Below are 25,781 nucleotides of genomic sequence, written 5' to 3' on the forward strand. Positions count from 1 at the left end.
AGGAAGGAAGGAAGGAAGGAAGGAAGGAAGGAAGGAAGGAAGGAAGGGAAGGCACCAAACACGTTGAAGGCATTTGCCTTGAGCAGAATGTCGGAGGTGCCTCTGGCTGCCCCCCCGGGGACACACACTGTCCCCAACAGGCTCCTGCATCCCTGCAGCCCGGCGGGGCTGTCTACAGACTCCTCAAGAGTGGGAGGACCCTCGCGCTGACAGCCCCCGTCCCACCCCTGCTGGGCCCCACTTCTCCCAATTCCTCTGGACTCGGGGCTTCGTGACCATGTGGAAAGTTGCACCGACGTCCCTCACAGACCCCCGTGACCCTAAGAAAGCGCCTAACGCATCCCAGGCAGCAGGAAGCCTGAGGTGAGCGCTGGGTTCAGAGAACATGGGTCTGCACGCGCCCCTTCCCTCGCCACGCCTGCCACACGCCAGAGCTTGGGAAGTCGTCTGTCGCGGGGACCCCTGACATGCCACGCCGTGCCAAGTGCCCTGCGTCTGGATGACAGCAGGAAAGGACACCAGACGCGCGTTTCAGGCGCCGCGGGGAAGATGGGCTCATCTCGCCCACATGGGCCCGCGGTCCCCGTGCTGTTCGACAGCTGTCCTGTGAGTTAACCAATCTGTCCTTCTATCGGATAGTCATTAAGGCCCCCCCCCGTGTACAACCACGGTAACACGAGTTAGGAGTCATGTGGCTGTGGTGGCTGAGTTGTCATGGGTCGGAGCCGCCCACGGACCGTCATGCACACGGTCAGCTGTGGGCGTCACAGTCCACAAATCGGGGCGTGTGATCTCTGCTGCTTCGCCGGAGCCCGCACGCCACCGCCCGTCGGAGGGCTCAACTCGCGCCTGCCAGACTCGGAGCCGGCACAGCGATTGCGCACGAGGACGCATCCCATCAGGTTTTATCCGGGGCTGTGGACGCCACGTCGTGGGCATTTTAGCATCAATGGGAACACTTTGAGGCTGGCTTGTTAACCGTTTACAAATACTTATTTGGAGAACATTTCTCTCACTGTGTCCAACCTCACATTCGTTGATAGAGGACAGTGTTTTCCCGGCCGACCACCAGCTCACCGCAGTTCCGCCGAAAGATCACTGTCACGGGTCACGTTTCTTGGCCCCCAGTTCAATTCGCGATGCTGCTCTGTGTTCTCAGGGGTTTGCGTTCTTATCACAGCTCTGGGTTCTTCGTGGAGCTGGCAGCCGGGAGGTGGGGCTGCCGGCGGGCTCGCTGCTGGGCCCTCGCCCCGGCGTGTCCAGTCTAGGCTTGGCCCTAGGAGGGCCCCAGAGTCCTGCATCCAGGGCCCGGTCACCCCCAGGAGGGCCCCAGGAGCCCGAGGTACAGCCGTGTCCAAGCTCACTATCCTTCTGGGTCCTTCTGTGAAGCCCCACACACAAGACTGGAGACTGGACGGGGCACAGTCGAGGACACACATAGGTCCTAGACATGCACACCTGACGGTCAGGCTGTGGCCTGTAGTGGTGTGGTGGGGGGCGGGAGCAAGGCCAGTGTACCCACCCTGCATGTCCTTGCTGCTCGAGTCTGGCTCAGGAGAAGCTCCAGAGTAGGGTACCTGGGCTCAGCTCAGGGAGGAGCAAACGGAGGCAGCCAGAGAATCTGGGTAGGAAGGAGTCGGCCGTGTTCGCGGACAGACGTGCGCGTGGCCGTGTGGGTCTACGAGAGCAAGGCCAAGGCCCTTCTGTGGAGCCTGTGGTCCTCACGGAAGCCGCATGCTCGTGAGCACGGAGGGGACGCGTGTGCACTGTTTGTGCAAAGCCGAGACTAACGCACAGGCCTCCTTACGCAACGGTTCCCACCAGTTCCAGCCACTGCCAAAAGGAATCCATGGGAAGCAGAGACCGGCCTGCAGACCCGGACGTCTGGGCCCAGCCGGGAGGGGACGCGCCAAGCGAGGAACACTGGCCGACTTCATTCCTGGTGATCGGATTTCGGCACATGGGTCAGGCACGTCAGGATCCCAACACAGAGCTCCGAAGAAACCAGCTCCATGGTCCATCCGCAATGACCCCGGGGCCCGCGCGGTTTGTGGCCCCAGGGGAGGAAGATTCCAGCGTTCGTGTGCTGAACAGGACTCCTCGGAGACAGCGGACGTGCGGCTCTTTCGCAAGCGTGTGCTCACCCGCCGTGGGACCGGAGGGTTGGAGTATCCGGGGCGCCCAGCCCGGCCTCTGGACAAGGGAAGGGCCGGGAGGGTGATCAGATGCCCACGGCCAGGGTCTCCACCTTTCTGCCTCTGTGACGACGTTTCTGTAAAGGCCCGGAAGTGCTGGTTCTGAGAGCTTCAGGATGGGGAGCCCAAAGGTCCCCGCATGTCGCGGAGCTGGCCCCACAAGCCACAAAGACAGACGCATGTTTGTTGTGGGCCTCGCCCCACACGTCTCTCCTTCAGGCTACTGGTCTGCACCCTTGAGTGAACTGGTAAAGGCCGAGCTTCCCTGAGCTCCCTGGGCCCCTCTGGACAGCTAAGGAGCCGAGGAGGGGGACCTGGAACCTCCCAGGGCAGCCTTCGGCCAAAAGGGCAGGTGCCGGCACAGGGCTTGTGACCCTGGGTGTGAGGTCACCTGGGGTGGACCGGCTCGAGTGGAGATCTCAGCCGCACGGCGTCTGCCCGGTGTTGTGTGCGGGGCCAGCTTCAGACGGGCTCCACGGCGGCCTGTGTCCGGAGCCCTGCGAGGCACCTTGGGGCGTGGGGAGGTGGTGGGAGTGGGCAGGACCCTGTGCTCCTTGCACTGCATGGGCAGCTCTGGGTTGGGGCGGGGGCTCATGCCTCCTGTGAGACGTGGAAATAAGGCCCACGGGGAAGCCGGCCAGGACCCCTCCAGACGGGGCTCAGGGGCCGTGGGCTTGTCGCTGCCTCACGCTGCCCTTGGAGGACACTGAACGTGCAGAGGTGTCTGCGCTCAGACAGGGTTCACCTTGCCGTCTTGTTCCACAGGACGCAGTGGAGGCCCTCCTGTCGTCAGCGTCGTGGAGGAGACCAGACGCATGGTGGACCGTGCCATCTACCACACCGTGAAGAGGTAGGCTTTCCGCGGGGGACACGGGAGGGCAGGTCACTAGGGGCCGGTGCCCGGGCCTCGCCGCCAGCCTCGCCATCTCCACCTTACCAATCGGGACCTCCCGTGCGTTCACTCACTCTCCTGGTTTCAAGGGGAAGATCCCGAAAGAACCGGTTTTGAGTCCCAAACTGTCTCTAGGGTAGCCCAGAGCAAACCACGGTGAGCTCACCATGACGCGCATCTGCGGTCTCGGAGGCGGGGGTGGGATCCCGGCAGTGGACGGGGGTCCCAGGACAGGGGGCTACTTGTCTTGGAGCAGGAGAGAGGAGCCGAGACCAGAGCGGGGGCGGAGGACACCGAGGGACGCAGACGTTCAGTGCGGGACAAGCCCACCCATCCTTCTGGATTCAGTCACAAGAAACCCCTTGGCTTTAATACATAATTGACCTCAGTATTGAGGACACGGTGGCCTCGCATGAGATGTTTGTAAAGCAAACAGAACAGCTAAAGAGCGGGTTTTGTCCTCACAAGCTCATCTCGTTGGTGGCTGACTAATGGTTACAGACGCTCTCGCTGGGGACGGTGACATCCACATGCGGTCCCAGGAGCCAGACCAGCAGAGACCCGGGCCCAGGGCAATACCTGCCCTTCCCTGGACGCCTGGATGCCCCGCGGGGCGTCACCCACCCATGCACTCGTGGACCCACACTTTCTTTTTTACAACAGACCCGTCCTCGGTCCCCTTGCCAGGGAGCCTTCCTGCGGGCCGTGCACCGCTGAGCGTGGCTGGTCCGCAGGGCCCCCGCTGCCATGGGCGGGCCACGCGGGGGGCCCAGGCTCCAGGCCCTGCTCCTTGGCGGCTGCCACCGCAGGGTCCTTCTCCTCTGGAATGGCGGTGGGTGCAGTCACACAGTCTTACTGTCGCTCCCTCTGACGGTTCTTTCCCATTCTGCTTCATCGTGCCTACCAGGGAGGCAGCATCCGGAGTCCCCAAGGGACGTCCTCCTACGCCTGTGGTCCCCGTCACCTAAAGCTCCTGCCCCTTCCCGGACCCGCCACTGGGCACACTGACCATGGGGGCGCGGGACCCACACCGGTGTAGGGGAGGGTCCGCGCCCCTGTCTTTTGCCCTGGAGAGGAGGGCGTCCGTGCTGTGCGGGCACTTGGGCCATTCTACGGAGGGAGACGCCACTTCTGCCTCCCGTGCTGCCCCTTTCTAAGCTGACTCCATGCCCAGCATGTGGCTTGGACTTGGGACCCTGAGAACGAGAGTGGGGCTCTGCTGACAGCCCGCCAGGCGCCCCTCAGAGCGGCCCCTTTCAAAGCATCCTTGAGGGTGGACGGGAGTAAGGACACCCAATGCCTTTTGTCTCAGGAGGTGATGAGAAATAACCCAGAGCCGTGGAGACTGTCCCCCAGTAGTATCTGCCCCCGTGTGGACACCACGCTGGCGTCTTACAAACTTTTCCACAACCCCGTCCTTCCAGGGACCACGGTCAGACCGTGGATCTGACCCGCAGGGCTGGGACCACATCCGTTTGTCCCCATCCTGCTCCCTGGGGTCAGTGGCCGCCCCCATGACTCTGGGCTGCAGGTGTGGCCCTGCGTGTGGCATCCTCCCGGCAGCGCAAACCAGGTCCCTCGAGGTCTTCCTCAGGACTCCCGGGCTTCTCCCTGGATTCTGAGCTGAGCTCTGCCCTCGGCCAAGGTGTCACCCGGGGAGGGGAGGGTGTCTGCCGTCTCAGGGCGCCCGACCCGGCGGTCTCGTCCACGGGTCTGCCGGCGAGCGGAGTCTGGCCTGAGTCTCCTCCCGCCGTTGAACTCTGAGGACAAAGAAACGGGGTTCTCAGGCTTAACTGCCCTTGTCAGGGCCATGGGGCCCCTGGCTCATGAGGAGCAAAAGCGACGAAGGAAGAAGGCATCGTGTCTCAGCCCTGCTGAGTCTCCTGGTGCAGAAGGCCAGCCCTGCGCAGCGAGAATGAGGCTGCAGATGTGTTTCACCCTCGGTGTTGCGGTGATGTACGTGGAAACGCAAAGACAAGAGAGCCAATCAGGAAGGTCACCGGTGAGGTCTTCTGAGCTTGTTTCTAGACGTTTCTCCGAGAGACCTTCGAGACCAGCATCGCTCAAGGAGGCACTGAGGCTGCAAAACAAACTCACAGTTCACTGAGGTCCTTACGGTTCGAATCTGGGAGACGCGGCCTCCGGAGGACCCGAAGACGTACTCTGGGGTGGGCGGTGCTTATGGGGGCAAGCCCATGGCCCTCCTCGCTCGCCGGGGAGGACGCTGACCAGTGGAGGTGAGCAGCCGCCGTGGGTCCCCCAGGGCAGGGCAGGACAGGTGCGGGGTGCTGGGCTGCAGGCCGGAGAAGTAAGCCATGTGCCGGGCCGTGGGGCGCAGGCTGGCAGGCACCACGAAGCTCATGCCCGTCTGAGCCGGGCAGTTGCCGCCCCGTGTCCCCAGCAGCCTCCCTCGTGGATCCACCTGGCCTGTGAGCTCCTGACCTCATGTCCCAAGCTGCCCTCCCCCCGCAAAATGGTAAGATTTGTTCCCCTTACATGTAATTGTGTCTCATTTAGGATTAATGAACTAGTGAGCCATTGCTATTTGCTTACTAATCATAGAATGAGTTACTACATTTCTTTCTTTCTTAAAGAGTTTACTTATTTATTTGAGAGAGACAGAGCGAGCACAAGCAGGGGGAGAGGGAGAAGCTGAGCAGGGAGCCCGATGCGGGGCTCGATCCCAGGACCTTGAGATCATGACCTGAGCCAAAGGCAGTTGCTCAACCGACTAAGCCCCCCAGGTACCCTGGATTATTACATTTCAGTAAATAATTAAATGTCAACAAGAATCCCCAATAATTATTTATTATTTATGAAATAATAAATCCTGCAATTTCTCAGTATTTTTTATCGTGATCATTGAGAACTTCGAAAGCACGGTCCACGGAGCGCGTGGTGCCTGCTTCTTTTCTGAATTCTTCTAAAACCAGAAGAATCCAGTCTGTGGGGCGCAGTGGCCCCGGATGGATTGAACACCTTTAATGTCTTCACTCCGCAAACGTGTGCGAGCCCCGTGGCCCGGATGCAGGAGACCCCCCGGCTGCCGTGGGGCCTCCTGGAGGACGAGGGAGCGACTTTGGCCCCACTGGTTTGAAGCAGAGAGAGATGGACACACAGGGAAGCAGACAGATGGAGGCAGACGGAGGGGAGAAAAGGCAGAGGGGGAGACCCAGAGGGAGAAGGAAGAGTCAAGAAAGGAAGATGCTGTGAACTGACCACGTGACCCCTTGTCCATGGCCAGGACCCCACGTGCTCGGGGCTGTTTCCACATACATTCTGGGCTGTGACCCCACATGCTCAAGGTTATGACCCCTGGACTCAAGACAGTGATGCCACCTCCAGGGCTGTGACCCCGGGGGCTGGAGCCCACCAGCTCAGGGCTGTCACCTGTGTCCTGAAGACTGGGACCCCACATGTTCGGGGTTGAGACCCATTCTGTCAAGGCTGTGACCCCACATGCTCGGGACTGGACCCCACTTGCTCGAGCCGAGACCCCACGTGCTGGGGGCTGGGATCCCTTGTGTCTGAGCTGTGAGCCCAGACAGTTGGGGCCGTGACCCTGTATCCTCAGGGCTGTGACCTCCTATGCTCAGGACCATGGCCCCGTTTCTCAGGGTGTGACCGTGTAGGCTCCGGGCGGTGAGGAGACCCACCCCCCATCAGGGGCCGGAAGGTGCTGGCCACCTGCTGTGGTGGGGAGGCCCCTCGGGGTCCGGGTGCAGGACGGCACTCAGAGCAGGCTCCGGGAGTGTGGGCCTGACGTCCTGCAGCAGAGCAGGGGGCCACGTTCGGGGGCTGCATGCTGGGACGGAGTGGGGGGGAGGGGCTGCGCTGCCCCAGGGCTTACCAGATCTGCCCTGCTAGGTGGGGGGAGATGCTGGGTCTCAGCGTCAGGAGTAGGCAGTTACCTGGGCTCTGGCCTGGAGGTGCTGCCGGAAAGGGGCCCAGGTGAGTGAGTGGACAGGGGAACAGATGGGAGGCCCAGAGGTGTCCACGTCAGGGAGAACCCCTGCCGGCTCCTCGCGGGTCCCCAGACGCTGCAAGAGAGGGAGGGTCCTGGGTGCCTCCTCCGATCACTGCCTTGCCTCTAAGGACTGTTTCCCCCTCACGCTCCCAGGATGGGCCTGTGCCTAGCCAGTGTGCATGAGCGACCCGAGCGGCCCATGTGGGCTGGAGAAGTCGTCCTCTCGCCTCCATGCCTCGGCAGGGCAGGAGGCGGTGACGCTGGTCAGGCTTGTACCAGTCTCCGTGGCGCGGCGCCGGGGGCCACCACCGATCTGCCACGGCTCTCCTCGCCCAGCACCAAATCCTGCCTGTCCGCCGTCAGGCTGCTTCCCACATTCGCAGCTTGCTGGGGGCTCAGCGCATGTGCCGCCCTCACCCCTGCACCTGCGTCTACACCCGCCCTTGGTCCCGTCCGCTGTGGACGTGAAGACGGCTCTGGCGGTGCCCGGCACAGAGAGGATCAAGGATGCTTGGTGACATCAGGAGCAGATGCTTCTGTGTCCTGGGCACCAGGGAGACAGTGGAAACCCAGACGGGCTGTGAGGCCGTCATCACGCAGAGGACGCGGAGCCAGCGAGAGCCCACCTTCCCGTCCGAGCTCAGAATCAGATCTTCTGTGCCAGATGAGAGGGCGAGAGGGCAGGTCTGCCATTGTTAATAGCTCACTGGCCTCCTGGAGCTGAGGCCTCGGGACGACCTGCAGCCGTGGCCGGTGGTGCGGACCCTGAGCCGTGCTGGGGTCCCCGCCGTCACGAGGTGGCTTTGGGGGAAGGTGGCTGCAGTGAAAGCCTCTGTGGGGAGACCCATGTGCCCAGAGGGCCCGCCTGCAGCCGTCACCAGCCTGCCGTGGCCAGAGCCGCCAGCCCGGCACATGGGTTCCCGGTCAAGGGACCACCCACCCAGAGCCCAGGCTGGGGCAGGGGAGGCAGGCGTTTTGAGATGCAGCCCCTGGGAGCCAGGGCGGGCAGGGAAGAGTCCAGAGAGAATTCCCGTTCACAGCTACAGCGCCCGGCGTGGTAACCGGCAGACAGGACTCCGATGGAGGCGTGGGCCGCACAGCCTCGCCTTGGTGCCTTGGGGTGCCCTGGTCCGCAGGAAGCCGGGGAGCCCTCCAGGCCGGAGTCCCCACGGTGAGGCAGGAGCAGCGTGGGCCCCGGAGGAGCTCTCTGCTGGGGACGCCCCTCCGTGGGGAGCACGAGACGGTCTGCCACCAGCCAGGGCAGGTCTGGGCCATGGCAGGGCACCGTGGCCGCAGGAGCCCAAGGCAGGGAGGGGCAGGAGAAGGGACTGGTGTCCTCCGAGCTCCAAGCTGGGCCAGCCCCGGTCTGGATGTGAGGACGTGTCTCGTCAACCTGCTGACTACAAAGACTCCCAGGGCTCTGTCTCGGTTCTGTCCTTGAGCCCGTCCCTGCACGTGTGTGCACACGTGTGTGTACGCGCCATCAAATGAGCACACGTGTGCGTGCACACCTGTGCACACAGCGTCACAAGGGTGTAAACAAAGTCCGTAGAAAGACTCCCTCCAACGACTCCTGGGACGTGCGGAGCCCGGGGTGTGGAGGCGGCGTGGCTGCATCACGTCCTTCCCGGCAGGGAGCGCCGCTGGCCTGTGTCGGACCCCGGGGAGCTGGAGTCGGGGCCGCCCATATTGCTGGGGAACTGGACACTACAGGGCCTCTCTGGGCTGGGCCCAGCTGGAGGTGCAGGGTTGTGGTCTCTCATGGAGGACCAGGTCTGTGTGGGAACCTCGTGGGAGCCTTTCTCCATGGGGGGCTGGGCCCAAATGCACGTGTGTCCTGATGCACAGAGCCCCCCCTTCCTGGGGTGGTCTTCAACCCCAGCTCTGTCTCCCTTATTCCCCTGGAGGACTGGGGGCTCAGCCTCGGGGCGTCCCCTCCCCTGCTCGCCTGTACCAGACACCTTCATGTCTCTTCTCGCAACGACCACCTTGGTTTCTGCCTGTAAACGTTTCTCCTGGAGCAGAGCGTGTTTCTCGGGCATGAATCTGCGGTGACGGTGTCTGTCTGCCCCCAGACTGGCAGGCTGGGCCAGCAGGTTGCATGAGTCTGGCCGCGGGCGTAGGCCTGTTCCTCGCTTTCTGGAGGGGAGACCAGGAGACCCCTCGCACCTTCTCCGCGAGCGAGAGAAAGGAGATGGGTTTGTGCACTTAGAGCCATCGTGTCCGCTGTTCTGGGGGACCTGCGATCGTCTCCCGTCCTCGCGGGAAGAAGCGTGGCCTCGTGCTCAAGACGCTGGAGCCGCTGGATGCAAACCGGGCCTTGCGTGGGGCCTGCTTCCCTCCCCGTGCACGTCGGCTCACGTGGGCTGGGTGAGCACTCGGGATCCCTGCACAACTCCCCACACACCAGAAGACAGAGGGAGTCGTTTACGGTGTTTAGAGACGTGATTCCACAAGTCCGCGTCCTGGGTAGGCACTGCCGATCGTAGCCACACTGAATACCGTCTACTGATGTTGCGTCCAGGATCCAGACCTGCTTAAAGAGCCACGCGGACACTGACTCGTGTCACCTCTGCACACGTGGGAGGCACGAACAGGCTCCACGGGCTGACGGGCAGACGGGCTGACGGAGGCCCGCGTGGCCCACTCTGCCAGTGCTGGATCCAGCCTCTGCGCTCGTGGGGACGTGGCCCCTCATGTGGCCGTGTCCATGAGGTCTGCGGCCTTGGGCTTCATCTCAGTGGTTCGTGCTGGGATATCCGCATCCCAGGCTGCGGCCCGGAGATCGTGATGCAAGAGGTCTGGGCCCCCGGGAGGCTCTGCTCACTGGCTTGTCTGTTGGCCGTAAACACAGAGGCACCAGCTGCCTTCACTGCAGACAACGTTCCAAGGACCTTTGCAAAGCGGAAGCTGGGGCGTCTCCCCGCACAGAGGGGAAGGGTTTGCTCCCTGTCGATGTGACAGAGGAGGGCTCCTGGGTGCCTGCTCCCCTGCTCCGAGGCCACCACACGGGGCCCAGGGCCTCCGTGAAGAGTGGGGTTCTCGCCTCCGAGGGCTGCTGGAGCACGTGGCCCCAAACCCAGCAGCTTAACGCAGCACCTGTGCTTCATCACACCATCAGAGATCACAGGCCAGCATGGACCTCGCTGGGCCAGAGTCGCCGTCCGGGGACAGCGGTCCTCCCGAGACTCTGAAAAACCTCCCTTTCCCCTCCCTCCCAGCTCCAGAGGTGCCCGTGTTGCCCGGCGGGCCTTTCCCGTCTTCAGGCGGCGACAGATCTCTGACCACTTTTCCTGTCCTCCCTACCCTCTTCCCCTCATAAGACCTGGTGGTTGTGTGGCCGCCTGCAGGGCTCGGGAACAGCCCCTTTCAGCCTCCGCTGTTAGCTGTCCCAGTCCTGCCTGTAGCCAAATGCCCTCGTGTGCAGCCGGGCCTGCTCACGGCTCCGAGGATTCGGACACGGACTTCTTTGGGGGACTGTTTTCCTGCCCCGCAGTCTCAGGGAGCCCCAGAACGGCTGCAGCTGGCACTGCGGTGGCCCGTGTCTGGGGCCGGGGCCCCATGTCTCTGCCGGCTGGTATGTCAGCTTCTACCAAAAGTTCATGATGGGGACACCTGAGGGGCTCAGAGGGTTAAAGCCTCTGCCTTCAGCTCAGGTCGTGATCCTGGGGTCCGGGGATCGAACCTCAAGGCAGGCTCCCTGCTCAGTGGGCAGTCTGCTTCCCCCTCTCCCACTCCCCCTTCTTGTGCTCCCTCTCTCGCTGTGTCTCTTTCTGTCAAATGAATAAATAAAATCTTAAAAGAAAGAAAACTTTGCGGTGACCTAGTATCACGTGCACAAGGCAGCTGTGACATCCAGAGCTCTTTATGGAAGTTCTAGGCCACGCGCATCGGTGTGGACGTCAGGTTCACTCTGCTGTGTCCGCCGTGTCCGCCGTGTCTGTCACTGGCTGTGCCCCCGAAGCCAGCTACTCGGCTCTCCATGAGGGAGTGCTGTAAACGGAGCGTAATTGTGGCCTTTGGCAGCCGAGGTTTTCAGGGATGACAGCCTGAGGTGAGTGGTTCTCGGCACAGCACCGGCCGCCCCGCTCCCTCGGTGCACATTTGGACTCTCTTACTGACGCATGGTGGCCCGCGGGGTCGCGGCTGGTGGCAAGAGCTTGGCTGATTCCGCAAAGCTGCCCGAGACTTGAGCCGAACATCTCAGGGCTGCTGGAGGGGCTTTCCTGCCGCTCTGCCTGAGGCCAAGGGGTCCGCTCTGCAGCTCCACCCAGGCAGGGGCCAGCTCGGACCCCCGCCCCCGGGGCACTGGCCCCAAAGTGCCATGGGAAGGTGGCTGGACGGATCCCCTGGGGCTGGAGCTGCTGGGATGCTCGAGGCCAGGGACGCAGGGCGCTGGGGACCCAGCACGGTGCTTCCCGTCCCACCACAAAGGCTCTGTTGCCCTGTCCTGCCCTGCGGGGGCCAGTTCTCTGACAGGAGCCGGGGCTGGCCTGTGAGCACGGGCTCACCCGGGAGCTCCAGAGGGCTGCGCGCGCAGGGCCCCTGGCTCACCAGTGGGAGCACAGCACAGGTGTCTAACTCGATGCTGACGAGGCTTATCTCCCCCAAGTCCTCTCGGCTCACGACCTCTGGATGTGCCCGTCCCCAACGCCACATGGGGCAGGCCCTGCACATACTCTGCTGAAGTGAGTGCTGGCTCTTCACGAGAACAGCCCCAGACGAATAACCAGCTTTACTTCTCCCCTTGTGCCATAGAGACCTCAGCCAAAGAGGGATCCCGTCTCCGTCACAGCTTCTGTCTTTCTCCAAACGCCCTGAGCCGACCAGCCGAGCCATCTCCCGTGCGGCCGAGATCATGGAAGCTTCCGTGCAGGCCCTGAAGACGAGAGTCTCCGGGAAGCTCCGGGGATCCTGGCTTCCCACAGGTGCGCCCCCCGAGGTGCCCCCCCAGCAGCGGCCCCGAGGGGCAGAGCCCGGGCTGGGAGGGAACTGCACAGAGCACTTCTCGATCGCCTCCTTGCTCAGTCCCAGGCAGACGCGGTGGGTGTGTCACCGCTGCTCCAACAGGCGTGGGATGCGTCTGGGTTCGCTTGGGAGGTGCCGGTCCCTCTGTGGTCCAGACTGAACCGGGGCGGCCGCTCAAGCCCCTGGCAGCCTGTGTCATGGCGTCCAAGAGCCGCTGTGCCCTGGTGGTGAGACGGGGCGGCCAGGGATGGCGCGGACGGCGGGAGCCACGCGCGGGGCTGTGCGAGGGGTCACGTTCCTGTAGCAGCAGCCTGGGCAGCCGGCAAGGACGGTGAGGCCCTCCCTGCTGTGTGGCCGTGGCCTCCGTGACTTCCTCTGGGCCTCTGAGAACCGGTTTGCTGGACTCTGAACGGGGACAGCAGTGGCTGCTGGCAGAGCGGCCGCCTCCGAGCAAGGCAGCCTGTGGGTGCAAAAGGGGCACGGCGGGCCGGACCTCCGGGCAGTGCATGAGCCCCGCACGGGGAATGAGAAGATGGGGTTTGTGAGAAGCAGACTAACCCGGGCTTTTCAGCGCGGCGTCACGAGCCGCGTGGTCCCCAGGTTCCTGCCCGGAAAGAGCCACAAGCACCTAGTGCCAACTTAGCCCTTGTTTCTTTTATTGAGTTTTATGTTTTTAATTTATTTCACGTTTTGATTTAAATTCTACGTAGGTGACACATATGGGAAAACTGGTTTCAGGAGTAGAACTTAGTGATTCATCACCGACAAAGCCCGGCGCTCCTGCCCATGCCCACCCTCCTCTGCCCATCCCCCACCCCTCCTCCAGCAGCCCCTCCCTCCGCCACAGAGTTAAGAGTCTCCTATGGTTCATTTCCCTCTCTCTCCCCTCCCCCATTCCCATAGGCTCATCTGCTTTTTTTTTTAAGGTTTTATTTATTATTTGACAGAGGGAGACCCAGCGAGACAGGGAGCACAAGCAGGGGGAGTGGGAGAGGGAGAAGCAGGTCCCCGCCCAGCAGGGAGCCCGACGCTCCATCCCAGGACCCTGGGACCATGACCCGAGCGGGAGGCAGTCGTCTAAGGACTGAGCCACCCAGTGCCCCATCTGTTTTGTTTCTTGAATTCCTGGTGCGCGTGAGATCACACGGTGTTTGTGGTTCTCTCACCGACTTACGACATGAGACCCTCCGGCTCCGTGCACTGACGGGGACGCTCGTTCTCTTTCTCTCCGTGTCAAACGGATGCGTCCTTCCCAGGGTCCCCTAGTGAAGTTCAGCCCCCGGTCCCTCCTCGTTCGTCCTTACGGCTTTATCTCGAAGATCTGTACAACTCGTCTTGGAGAAGTGACCAAAGGTTCCTTCTAGGACCAACAGGGAAGCATGCCGGCAGCAACGTGCTTGGGGAAATACGTAAGCTTCTGGGCCCCAACCCGGAGAGAGCGGCGAGAAGGGAGCCAGCAGTCCAGCCGGAGAGAGCCGGGCCCCAAGCTCCGGCGCCAACGCTGCCGCACCCCTGACCGGCCGGGGGCCGAGCTCTGCTGGCTGCTCCGTCTCACCGCCAGGGCACGGAGGCTTGTCGGGGCCGTGACCCGCGGGTGTCCTGTCTCCGGGGGCCCGGAGCACTGACCAGATTTCCTGAATGGTCACAGCAAACATGGGTTTTAAGAGCCCATTTCCTTGCATGGAGGGTGTGCGAGGCTGTTGTCAAGAGCACTGGATTGAAGGAGAAGGAAGCCCTGGCCCCTGCGCGGACGCGTCTGACATGGCGGATGCTGTCTGCGGCCGCCTTGCCCCGTGTAGGGCAGGGGGTGGGCTCGTCCTCACACGCGGCTTCCTCCCCAGATGTCCTGCCGGAAGATGTGCTGAACACAGTCGCGAACGTGTCCGGATGCCTGCCGTACATGCTGCCCCCCGAGTGCCCGGACACCTGCCTGGCCAACAAGTACCGGCTCATCACGGGCGCCTGCAACAACAGGTCGGCGTGTCCTCCAGACGGGCCCCGCCTCGGGGGGTAGGGGCAGCGGCGTTGCATCCCGGGAGGCTGCAGACCGGCGGGGTCTTGTCCCACCACTGTGCACCCTGGACCCCCACCTGCCCCGCTTGTCGCCAGGTGTGTCCCCGACCTGACCCAATCCACTAGTGTCCCCTGGACACTGCCCCAGCCCGTCTGTGGGTGTCCCATAGACACCTGTCCACACCATCTGCGGGTGTCCCTTGGACGCTGCCCCACCCGTTCCACAAAGTGTCCCCTAGAATCGGGTTCTGGGAAGGCCCAGGAGCCATAGGTTCGACTGAGATCAGAGTCCTGAGAAGGCTAAGGGCCAAGGAATGTGGCTCCATCGGGCCCGGATGTCAGTTGGGCCACAGGTGGAGGACGGTCACAGGACCCGTGACACAAGTCTGCAGCAGAGCAGCCGCCCGGGTACCAGAGGGCAGCGCAGCTGTGGCTGTGCCCGCAGTGGGGGCCGGGACAAGATGGCAGGTCTCCCTCCCTCCCTCCCTCGCTCTCTTCCTTCCTCTTGCCCTGAGCCAGGCCCCACGACACGTGTTGGGGAACACAATAGCCCTGTCCTCCCGCAGCTGGTGAGTGGGATCCCTAGCCCAGTGGGTCCAGCATAAACAGGACTGGTTCCCATTTTTGCTACAAAGAGTTTCGCAGTTTGAAGCTTAGGTCCTGTGATGACCGTAGTCCTGGACTAAACAGAGGCGCAGAGCGCATCTCACAATGACCCAGAACGGTGCTGGCCGTGTGGTGGTCACAGGGCTCACGGGGCTGGTCACGGGGCTGGTCACAGGGCTCCCTGGACTGGTCACGGGGCTGGTCACAGGGCTCACGGGGCTGGTCACGGGGCTCCCTGGACTGGTCACAGGGCTGGTCACAGGGCTCACGGGGCTGGTCACGGGGCTGGTCACAGGGCTCACGGGGGCTGCTGCCAAGAGGCAGGGGTGTGTGGCGTCGTGTGTGGTTCAGGACAGAAGGGGAGTCCTGAGTGAATGAAACCAGCCGGGATGTGAGTTCCCAGAGGCCCAGACTTCCTTCCTGCACTTGCTGAAGCCGCTGCTTGCGCCAGGAGTGCGTCCCCTCTGCCCTCTAGCCGCCTCCCCAGGGGGGCCTGGGCCCCTCAGCTCAGGTCCCTTCGGCAGGGGCAGGACGTCCCCTGGCTCAGCCCTGGGGAGCCCCGTCCAGGGATCTTGTCTCGGCCCCTCTCCCGGCCGGGCCCGTCTCCTCTGTCCCCGCCCTTCCCTCGAGGCCCGGCTGCAGACTGTGGGAGTCCTCTGTGCACACGGACACCCCGCTCGGGGCTGCTCCTGCGCCGTGTCTGTGCCACACATGCCACACGCGTGTGCTCTCGTGGCCTGGGGCCCGCACGCTCGCAGGTTCTGTGCGATGCCCCCCGGCACGTTTAACCCCGGTGTGTTCGGATCGAGGGGCTAGAGACAGGACAGAGGTTTCTTCCGGATACACGTTTTTCCCTAAGGAAGAGCACTTTCCTTCCGGAAAGTTCTGGTTGCTGCGTGACGTCTGCAGCACTGCCGGTCAGAGGGTCCCCTTCTGCTCCGATTTGAAGGTTTGTCATGGGCAGGATGCCGGGGTTGCCGCTCGTCCGAGCCGCACCGTGGTCACACTTCTTTGCAAGGTTCCCCAGGACTCGGGCTCCAACACGTTGGACTTCACCACCGTGTTACGCTTCCCGCGTTTTACTTAATGTCCAGTGACGCTTCTTTCTCATTTCTTGGGGGTTTGTCTGTTCCCGTCTCTCTTCTCGACTCTAACGTGGATGCACAGGGGCTGTTTTCCACTTTCTCTTCCTGCCTTAACCGCGTCACTTCTTAGCCCGTTGCTGCTTCCTGGCGCGAACCACGGGCTCTGGCCCCACCTGTCGGCTGCAGGACGGCAGACGTTCTGTCTTTAGGCAAATGTGGTTTGGATTTGACTGTATAATGTCTGAATTTCCAAATGGTGGATTGGAAGGAGACTCCGTTTCTGCCGGTTTCCCTGCGTGCGGGCTGACGGCTGGGCGTCGCGGCTGTGGCTGCCCTCACGGCCGTTTCCCCTTCGCTGAGACGATGCTGAGTGCCGGGACCCACCCGCGAAATCAGGTAACCGGAGTGGAGAAGGGTTTCTGCGCCCCACAGGCCTTCCTGCCGGGAGGACGGGATTGGCGCTACCCACGTCGCACGTGGGCGAAGGCAGGCGGGGCCTGTTTCCGGGCCGACGCCACTCTCGGGAGCGCTGCCCTCGATGGTCCTCAGGTTCCCACGTCTGCCCGGGTTTCGGGGAGTGAGCGTGTGGGCATGCGCGCTGCTGTCATCCGCCACGGCACATCCGGATCTCGGCAGGGGCTGCTGGATGTGACGGTGACCATCGGACGACTGTCATCGGCATTCTGGGCCCTCATTCTGCCTGTGCGAGAGGGAAGGACACTCCCGTGACGGAGCCATTCCTGCCTGTTGGGAGGGTTTCTGAAGGTCTTTGCGTGCAGTGTGCAACGCCGCGACAGAAAGCGGCGCCACGATCGTCACCACGGACGACCAGACAGTATCTGACCTTTTGGGACCTGCCCGAGGCCTTAGCCACAGAGGACCGTGAACACAGCTCCAGGCGCCTTCTCCCCCGGGCAAGGCTCCCAGCTCAGGCAGCGGTCAGCGACTCCCGTGTGGTGACGTGGGCTCTCACGATTGCAGCAGAGTTTTCCCGGCTCAGACAGCTGCTCGCCTGGCCCTGGCCGTGTCTGACCCACACCCGGCGGGCGGAGATGCAGACAACGTTTGCACCCACATAGTGACGGGTTCACCTGCTTCAGGAGAAGCCACTGACTCGAGAGCAGAGTCGGGCCGGAAACGCGCACCCCACCTGCCCCCATGCACGCGCCGCGCTTGTAGCGGCAACACCGTCCCCCGACAGGAAGGACCGAAGGTCACTGAAATCCTTCTGCACCTCGTGGGCTCGTGTCCGGCATGTTCTCAGCGGAGGGAAAGGACCGCGGGGCTGCCAAGCAGGCGTCCCGCGTGGACACAGGCAGGCTGGGCGTGGCCTTGCAGGCCGCGGGACACGGCCCGTCTGCACCACGGCGTGATTCTGCGTGGAGCCTCCTCGCCCTTGGACAGTCTCTGACCTCAGAACCCATGAGTTCCCGGAGGAGGCGACGCACCCCGCCTGCGAAATCTGGTTCGTGCGTTTGATGTGCCCGCAGAGCCCCTGACCTCCCTGGGTTTAGTGTGTAACTTGCTGTGCACGACATTCTCTGCGTTAATTTGCCAAAACACTTGCCCAAACCCGAACTGAAAGTGGGGTCAGTCTTCCAAAGCTGTGTGAAGAGGCATACGTCCTCCCTGGCAGCTCCTGTGCCGTTGGGACACCCGCCGCGTGACCCCGTCCACTCACCACGTCTTCTCATTTGTGTTTGGACAGAGCACGGGAAGTCGTCCGGCAGAGGTGACCCTGCAGATCTCACTGGAGGGGACGTCCTCCGCACGGTGGCTCCCGTAGGGAAGCCCGCGTTTAACCTGCTTCGAACTGTCGCCTCCAGACCACAGAGAGGGGCCGCGCAGAGCTGGGGCAGCACTAAGGTCGTTCACAATTCTGACACCTGAACAGAGACAAAAGGGAGCCCCTGACGGGTGCACGCGGGAGGCCCCAGGACGCTCATGCGTCTGAGGAAACCTAGATGCTGCTGGGGTGGGTCTCCTGCATGAAACACATGGACCATAACACGGGCACGAATGACGCCGGGACAGGGAAGTTTCCAGAGTTCTTGGAGCACATGGCGTCCAAGCCCATGAGGGAAGAGCACAGCATCGGTCCAACCGCGTCCACCCAGGTCTGCGCTGCCTGCCGTCAGGGAGCTCCAGCCGCGGCGGCACGCCAGGGCCTGAGTGTCCTCATGCTTCCGGCCGGCGGATGGGACATCGGGCACGGTAGGAGCCACACCAGGTCCCGGGGCCATGTGGGGGCCGTGTGGGTCTGTAAGCCGCCCCCAGCCCCGCTGCCTGCAGGTGCAGCCCCCAGCCCTGGGGCCACATGGGGACCTCCCATGGATGGGTTGTGGGAAGGATGCGCTACGACAGGGCTCCGAGCTCATTCTCGGTGATGCCGCGGCTCCTCGAGCCGACCCCACACACAGCCCCCGCGTGCCCACACCCGTCCACAGCCAGGAGGACACCTGTGGGAGCCACCCAGCCTCCACCATGGACGTCCATCCACACTCCCCTCAGGCTGGACGTTGGACCTGCCTCTCTCAGCATCCAGGTGCTGGAGCCTCGGAGAGGAGAGCCCGTGCTTCTGAACATCACGGCAGAGACGGCTGTGTCCCCGTGACCTCTTGTCCAGAAAGGCTTCCATCCGCTCACCCTGTCAGCTCCTGACCATGTCCTCCCCGCAGCCGAGAGCCCAATGGACAGGTGGTGTGGACCTAAATGTTGGTCCCACGTTGGGCTGAGGATCTTCCAACACGACAGTGTGCCGGGTACCTCGTGGGGAGGCCACGCACAGGCCCCCCGACGGCACCAAACGCCAGCCCTGGCACCGGCCGCTCTCCCTCCAGGACTCCCGCCAGGCAGGCCAACTGCACACCCTTTCCCGGTGTCCACAAGGACCGGCGAGCCCCTGGGCTCTCGGGACAGCCTACAGGCTACTGAAAAGCAAGTCAGCAGAAAAATCACGGCCTAAGCAGTTGAATGAACATTTCGTTATTTTTAATGGAGTAAATTTGCACCTCCCCCAAGCAGCGGAATTTCCACGACTTAAACCGACTAACGAATCCGACCGTCGGGGAGAGCACACGGTCTCCCCACGCTGACTTCCTGCTGCTAATGAGATGCGTCGCGGTCCTGCGTCATTCCACAGATGGGGCCAGGCTGGTGTGCGGGAGCTCCAAGAAAGATTGATGACAGGATTGTCCCCCACCCCGTGGCCCTGCAGATGCTCCCATGTCCCCACCCCGTCTCCCGCTGGCAAGTCCCCCGGGGCTCCTGGCCGGGACAGCGGCAACATGAGTGACTGCGTTTCCCCATTTCCGGAGCCTGCGGCCCCGCTAGGAGCAGCGCGTCTGTTCCATCTGCCCGACGCTACGCGGCGTCTCGCCTCTGATTGCGGACGTGTTGTGAGTGTGGCCGCGGTCTTGGCCACTCCCAGCTCCTTTCACGCCCAGGCAGAGCTTCTCAACCAGCCACGCTGGCGGAGGACTGGTCCACGTCAGCGACGTCCTCCATCCTGATGACAATGTGTCAAAACAGAGCAACGGATCTTTAGACGTTTATATTTCTGAACAATCCAAAAACTTCGCAAAGTCATGTGGCCTGTCACAGATCTCTTGGATTTTGCGACTTAGATGTTCCAAGTGTCAACACGAGGGCTGTGTGGGGGCTTGATGGAGAGTCTAGACCCGACCTTTTCCAACTCGGACGCTTGTCCGCGGCAAGCCTCCACGCCGGCCTCACACATTCCCCGAAGACCTGCAGCGACCGCGCAGACCCCACAGCCGGCGCCCACGGGGACGCGGCGCACAAATGCCAATGGAACACGGACACCGTCAGGATTTTATGCCCAAATTATCCGTTAAAAAAAAATCCCCAGCAGAAGATTCTCATTTCTTTTTGCTCTTTAAACGGCTATTCCCATTCTATTTCTTCCCAGATGGAGGATCTTGCGGTTGAAAGTCTCACGTCTGTTTCCGCAGAGACCACCCCCGGTGGGGAGCGTCCAACACGGCGCTGGCGAGATGGCTGCCACCTGCCTACGAAGACGGCATCAGTGAGCCCCGGGGCTGGAACCCCCACCTCCTATACAGTGGCTTCCCGCTGCCCCCGGTAGGTGTCCCCCCACCCCGGGACGCCGCGACGCTGCCAGACCGCCCCCCACCCGGGAGGACGCCGCGGCTGCGCCCAGGCTCCGGGCAGCGGGCTCAGAGCCCCGTGCTCTCCGTCCCCACCGGCCTGCGCCCGGGGCTTTGTGCCCCGCTCCCCGCCTCGGGGGCTGAGGGGCGGAGAGATGAGCGTCACCAGCAGTGACAGGGACAAGGCAGACTTAGATTAAGGCTCAGCTGACTCTCGGCCCTTCATAGTCATTTCGGTATTTGGGGGTTTGTTTTTGTTAAAGATTTATTCATTCTGGGGGGAGGAGTAGAGGGAGCGGATCCCACGCAGACTCCCCGCTGGTCCCGGAGCCCAGCATGGCCTTTGACAGCACAACCCTGAGATCACGACCTCAGCCGAAACCGAGGCTCGGTTGCCTGATCACTGAGGCACCCAGGCACCCCTTATTTTGGCGTTTTGATGTAAGTTCCTTTACCCGTAGGCAGAGGAGGATGTCTAACCAAAGATACTTAAACGTTAAGTAATTCACTCATTTATGCAAAATGATGGCTGCTGTTTTACGCCCGGAGGCAAATTACTTGTTAAGAAATCTCATAGACAAGCCACTGATCAATTTGGCTAAAAAATGGACATTTGCCCTCAATTTGCCTATTTGCTTTTGTGATAAATCAGTCTGCCTGGTCTTATACTACGTATGACAGTGGAGTTCTCCAGAAATGTGATAGTGACAGTCTGTTTGGTGACAGACCGGTACTCTGTCCCCAGACCCCTACCTCGTGCACACGCACGAGGACACTTTCTGGACAAATGCACAAGATACTCCTCACAGGTGTTACCTCCCCGCCCCCACGCAGGACGAATGGGGACGTGGACCTTTCACCTACACCCCCCTGTTTGATTTCTAAATGACATCTGAGGCGATCAGCTTCCCTGGGCCGTTCTCGCGGATGGCCGCCGAGCAGGACGACCGGTGCCCCTCAGGCTGGGAGCAGCGTCGGAGCTGGTGGCTGGGCCCTGGGGGAGGGCATGGGCTCCCCGGCTACACTCGTCCCTGTCCCTTTCTGCAGGACACTCTTGGCCTCCGTTTGTCCCTAACAGACATAGTAACACCTTCCCCATCCTGCCCGATGCCCCAAGGCTCTCTGGGCTCAGCATAAAGGGACAAGGATTCTGTAAACCCGTGTTTCCCAGAATCACGTGGCTACTTGCAACGACTGGTGCTCAGACATCGTTAATGTGGGCTGCTGGGCTCCTGCACAAATTACTCCACGTCACCACTGTCCAGTTCCGGAGGAGAAGTGGGGCTCACTGGGCTGTCGCCAGGCATGGGCAAGGCTGTGGGGGATCCTCTTCCCGGGCCCCCAGGTCCACAACCCTTCTGATGACAGGCAGGAGAGGCTTTCAGATTTTAGGAACCATGTGATTGCATTGGACCCACTTGGAACCTCAGAAGAGCCCCTATGTCAAGGTCCCAACACTAATCACATCTGCAAACCTGTGGAGGCCTGAGAACAGCCTCACGCCCCTGGCCCCTCCCTCTGGATCATGGCCCTTATCACACCGATGGCTCCCCGTCCGTGAGCGGGCGCCCCGACCCGCGGTCTCCCCTGTGTCCTCCTTCTCTGCAGATACCCATCTCACGTGACACGCTGGTCTCTCTCACAGGTCCGGGAGGTGACAAGACAAGTCATTCAGGTCCCCAACGAGGCCGTCACTGAGGACGAGCAGTATTCCGACCTCCTGGCGGCGTGGGGACAATACATCGACCACGACATTGCGTTCACCCCCCAGAGCACCAGCAAAGCTGCGTTTGGGGGAGGAGCTGACTGCCAGCTGACGTGTGAAAACCAAAACCCATGTTTTCCCATACAGGTAGAATTTTAAACCGTGTGACTATTTACTATGAAAGTAACAGATGTCATTCTAGAAATCAAGCAGGGGAGTGTAAGGGAAGGTCCACGTCCCCATTCGTCCTGCGCGGGGGGCGGGGAGGTAACACCTGTGAGGAGTATCTTGTGCATTTGTCCAGAAAGTGTCCTCGTGCGTGTGTGCACGCGTGCTTGCACGCGTGTGTGTGTGCACGGGTGTGCACGTGTGTGCGTGCTCCGACCCTTACAGCTGACGGGCCCTGCTGTGTGTGTCGTTCAGAAGCTGTTGTGATTAGCTGACATTGCACCCTACTGTTAAGTGCACAGACATTCAACTTCTAAAGTCTGCGCGGTGACGTGTTAACCCGTTTGCTCGCTCACGAGCATTTAGGTTTCAAGCAGGACCCGCCATGGCCACCGCCCTCTAGCTCTGCAGCCCGACAGGCAGACACAGGGGCACCGCGGCTCACGTCCAGAGGCATGCCTGTGTCTGCCTGTCGGGCTGCAGAGCTAGAGGGCGCTGGCCATGGCGGGTCCGGCAGAACGGGTCTCCCTAAATACGGCTCTCATTTCTCCTCTCACCCCGTTGACCCCGGCAGGAGCCCGCGGCAGGCTAGGACTGAGGGCAGGGACAGGAGTGGACGGGTCAGGGAGTGCCCCCAGGCTGATGACCGTGGCCAGCCTGGAGCTTCCCGGGTGCCTGCAGAGGCCGTGAGGGTGTCTCCCCTCTCCCGCAGCTGCCCAGCAACGCCTCGGGGAGCGCTGGCGGCTCCTGTCTGCCGTTCTACCGGTCCTCCGCCGCCTGTGGCACCGGGATGCAAGGCGCCTTCTTCGGGAACCTGAGCTCGGCCAACCCGCGACAGCAGATGAACGGGCTGACGTCCTTCCTGGACGCGTCCACGGTGTACGGCAGCTCCCCGGCCTTGGAGAAACGGCTGCGCAACTGGACGAGCCCCCAGGGGCTGCTCCGGGTCAACACGCGCCACCGGGATGCCGGCCGCGCCTACCTGCCCTTCGCACGGCCCGCCGCCTGCGCGCCTGAGCCCGGCCCCCACGGGACGGCCGCCGCGCCCTGCTTCCTGGCAGGGGACAGCCGGGCCAGCGAGGTGCCCGCCCTGGCGGCCCTGCACACGCTGTGGCTGCGCGAGCACAACAGGCTGGCCTCGGCGCTCAAGGCTCTGAACGCACACTGGAGCACCCACACGGCCTACCAGGAGGCACGCAAGGTGGTGGGCGCCCTGCACCAGGTGCGAGGGCCCGGGGGTGCCGGGGGCGTGGGGGCGGGGCCGGAGCAGAGCCGGGGATCCCAGCATGCAGACAGGGCCGGGGGGCTTCCGGGACACACGCCACAGTCTGGACGCGCCCCTGCGGGTCACGACCTCGGGTCCCAGGCGAGCACACACGGAGCCGGTGAAGCAGGAACAGGGGCACCACAGGGACGTGTGAACGGGTTCGGTAGAGCTGGGGGACTGGAAACCTGTCCCTGTCTCAGACAGCCCATCAGACCCGCTCCGAACTCCAACAAGGTGGCTCCCGGGGTTCCCGGTTGGGAGCTCTTACCCCTCCCCCACCGTGGGGTCCTCCCGGCCGTGTCCCCCTGACGGCAGTGGGCTCGGCTGGGTCGTGCCCATGCCCCTCCCCCGAACGAGGGCTCCGTGGGCAACGCTGTCCAACCTCGCACTGCGCTCCGGCTGCTGGACCGGACGTGCACAGTGGACGCTCGGGAGTGTGTGCGGAGGGTGTGTGTGCAGCCCAGTCCCCGCACACCGCAGGAGCCCCACCCCCGTCTGCCCAGGACCGGCCACATTTCTCAGCTTCACTGTTCACTTTCAGATTCCCTGGAGTGTTTTTTCAGTCAATAGCTCCTCTTCGGTTTTTTTTGCAAATATCTCGGAAACTCCAAAATGGCAAGAGGCTGTGTTTAGCGTTGACAAACCCTTGCCGGGAGGTGGGCTGCGTCGGAGGGGTTCCCGCAAGGCCGTCCGTCTTTCCTGCTTCTGTGCTCTGGATCTCTCCCGTCCTGGAAAGCCTCATGTCGCTGAAAGAAACATCTGCGGGTCAGAAGATGGAGAGCAGGCCCGGTCCCACGGCCACTGCCTCAGCTCTGAGCAGCCAGGCCCAGGGACACGTGGCCTGGCCTTAGCTCCCGTCCCCCACTCCCCGCACCCGAAGCAGAAGCAAGCCTCCTGCTCCTGACCCACAAAGTCCCACGACAGCCCCAATCTGTCCGACAGAGCCCCATGGTGCTCCCCACCAAGACATTTATCCCAACTTCAGCAGCTCATTCCCCCAGGTCCCCCCTGCTGCGGACAGACAGCCCTATATGAGCATGTCCCCAGGGTCTCTGTCTCCACCGGTGCCCCTGTGGGTCAGGACAATGGGCCCTATGCCCCCTGGGACCCCAAGTCAAGCTTCAGAGAAGGGGAGAGGGAAGCAGAGGTCATTGGAATCTCTTCCACTGGAATTTAAAGCTGTCTCGTGTTCCTGGTGGGGAAGAGGAAGGCCATTTCCCTTGTGAGGACAAGAAGCAGAAGCGGAGCCCTACTCACGCCGGGCAGCAAGGGCCACACTGAGCTCCCGTGCAGGGGAGGCTGCAGACACGTCTGGGGTCTGGGCTGAGGGCCGGGTTCTGCGTGACTAAGTCGTCCCTACTCCATACCCATCAGTGACCCAGGTGTTTCTCACTCATCCCTGAACCGGCTTGGGGATGACCCGTCAGACAAGAAGCACTGGACCAGCCTCCAGACCCCTGAGCTGAAAGCGGGCTCCGTGGCAGCCCGGGGCTCCGTGCGTCCACTGTTCTGCCGGCTCGGAGGCTCCACAGCCGCTCCCCGCTGCGCCCGCGAAGCAAATCAGAAAACACGTCCCGCTTGGAAGGGATCTGTTCTGAGGGTGCAGGTGGGAGCTTTCTTCCAGTGACCGGAGAAGGAGCAGCTTGCCTGCTGCACGGAGAAGCTACAAGCAAAGACCTTAACGTTCTCGACAGACCTGTTCCTATCGGCTTTTACCTCATCGGACGCCACTTATCGACCCAAATCCTTTAATCCTGGAAGAATCTGATGCTGATTTTTACAGGAAAGAGAATGACTGGTAAACCTCCCAGCAGAGCCCTTGTCCCTGACCCTGTGGGGGCACCGAACAGAAACCACAGGACGAGGGTGGGTGGCCTTGTTGCCACTGACGGGGCTCCTCGGAGGCATGGGCCCTGGAATCAGAGACCCAGGCCACCCACATCTGTGCCCCGGGGGGCCTCAGACTCGAGTAGCCTCCCGGGCGGCCACAGCCCCACCCCCGTCCCTCGAAGGGCCACCATCTGGCTCACAGAACTCCCGAGGACCAGAACAAATGGACCAGCACCTTTCTGAGAAGTCACTCGGAGGCCCTAGCGCAGGGCGGGGCGACCACAGAGAGCCGATCCCGTCAGCAGACCGCGGGGTCCTGCCGTCATGAAAGATGCGCGCTACGGCCCGTGGGTCACACCCATTCTGTCCCTTTAGAGAGCCGTATCTTCCAGGCTGAGACCAAACCAGGACAAGGCCTTCTTCACAAAACCCAGGCCCGGTCTGGGCTCCTGTGAGACCCCACCAGCCCCTTTCCTTCCTGTCTGTTGTGGCGAGCTCACCAGCTGGCAGACGCGCGTCAGGGAAGAAGGAGAAGCGTAGGATCCCAACGTGACTTTCTTCCGGAGCCAGGCGGAGGGCGAGTGCCCTTCAATGGGGGGCGTTTCCGCACAGCTTCTGGGGAGGGTCCTCAGCACGCACGGACCCACCGGGTAACAAATCCATCTGCCGTACGGAGACCACACAACAGACCCAACAGAGAAAACCGTGTATGTTTTCTACTCTCACAAAAACTCCGTGAAAAAGGCTTTTCCAGAAAAGGAAGCCAGATCAGAGCGGCCGCCCAGCTCCCCACGCACCAGAGTCGCACAGCCACTGAGTCGGAGGGCAGGGGGGCTTGGAACTCCCGGGTCGGGACCTGGGCCTCCACGGCTCAGGCTCCTTGAAGCGCACAGATCCCTGACTCCTGAGCTCAGGCGTTGCTGGTGTCCGCGGTGAAGGGGGCCAGGAGGTTGGG

General features: G+C 62.4%; 1 protein-coding gene across 1 annotated transcript in view; it reads left to right on the forward strand.

Moving 5' to 3' along the window:
- The window catches only part of TPO (thyroid peroxidase), a 48,635-nt gene that overhangs the window by 639 nt on the left and 22,215 nt on the right, over positions 1-25,781 (forward strand). The window contains 6 exon segments of the mRNA XM_032867016.1: positions 2,961-3,045; positions 11,813-11,982; positions 13,864-13,996; positions 19,701-19,830; positions 21,502-21,708; positions 22,442-22,951. Of these exon segments, the coding sequence (XP_032722907.1) occupies positions 2,961-3,045; positions 11,813-11,982; positions 13,864-13,996; positions 19,701-19,830; positions 21,502-21,708; positions 22,442-22,951 (1,235 nt within the window).

The sequence above is a fragment of the Lontra canadensis genome, unplaced genomic scaffold (genome assembly GCF_010015895.1).
Source record: "Lontra canadensis isolate GAN:19392208 unplaced genomic scaffold, GSC_riverotter_1.0 scaffold32, whole genome shotgun sequence".
NCBI classification, from domain to species: domain Eukaryota; kingdom Metazoa; phylum Chordata; class Mammalia; order Carnivora; family Mustelidae; genus Lontra; species Lontra canadensis.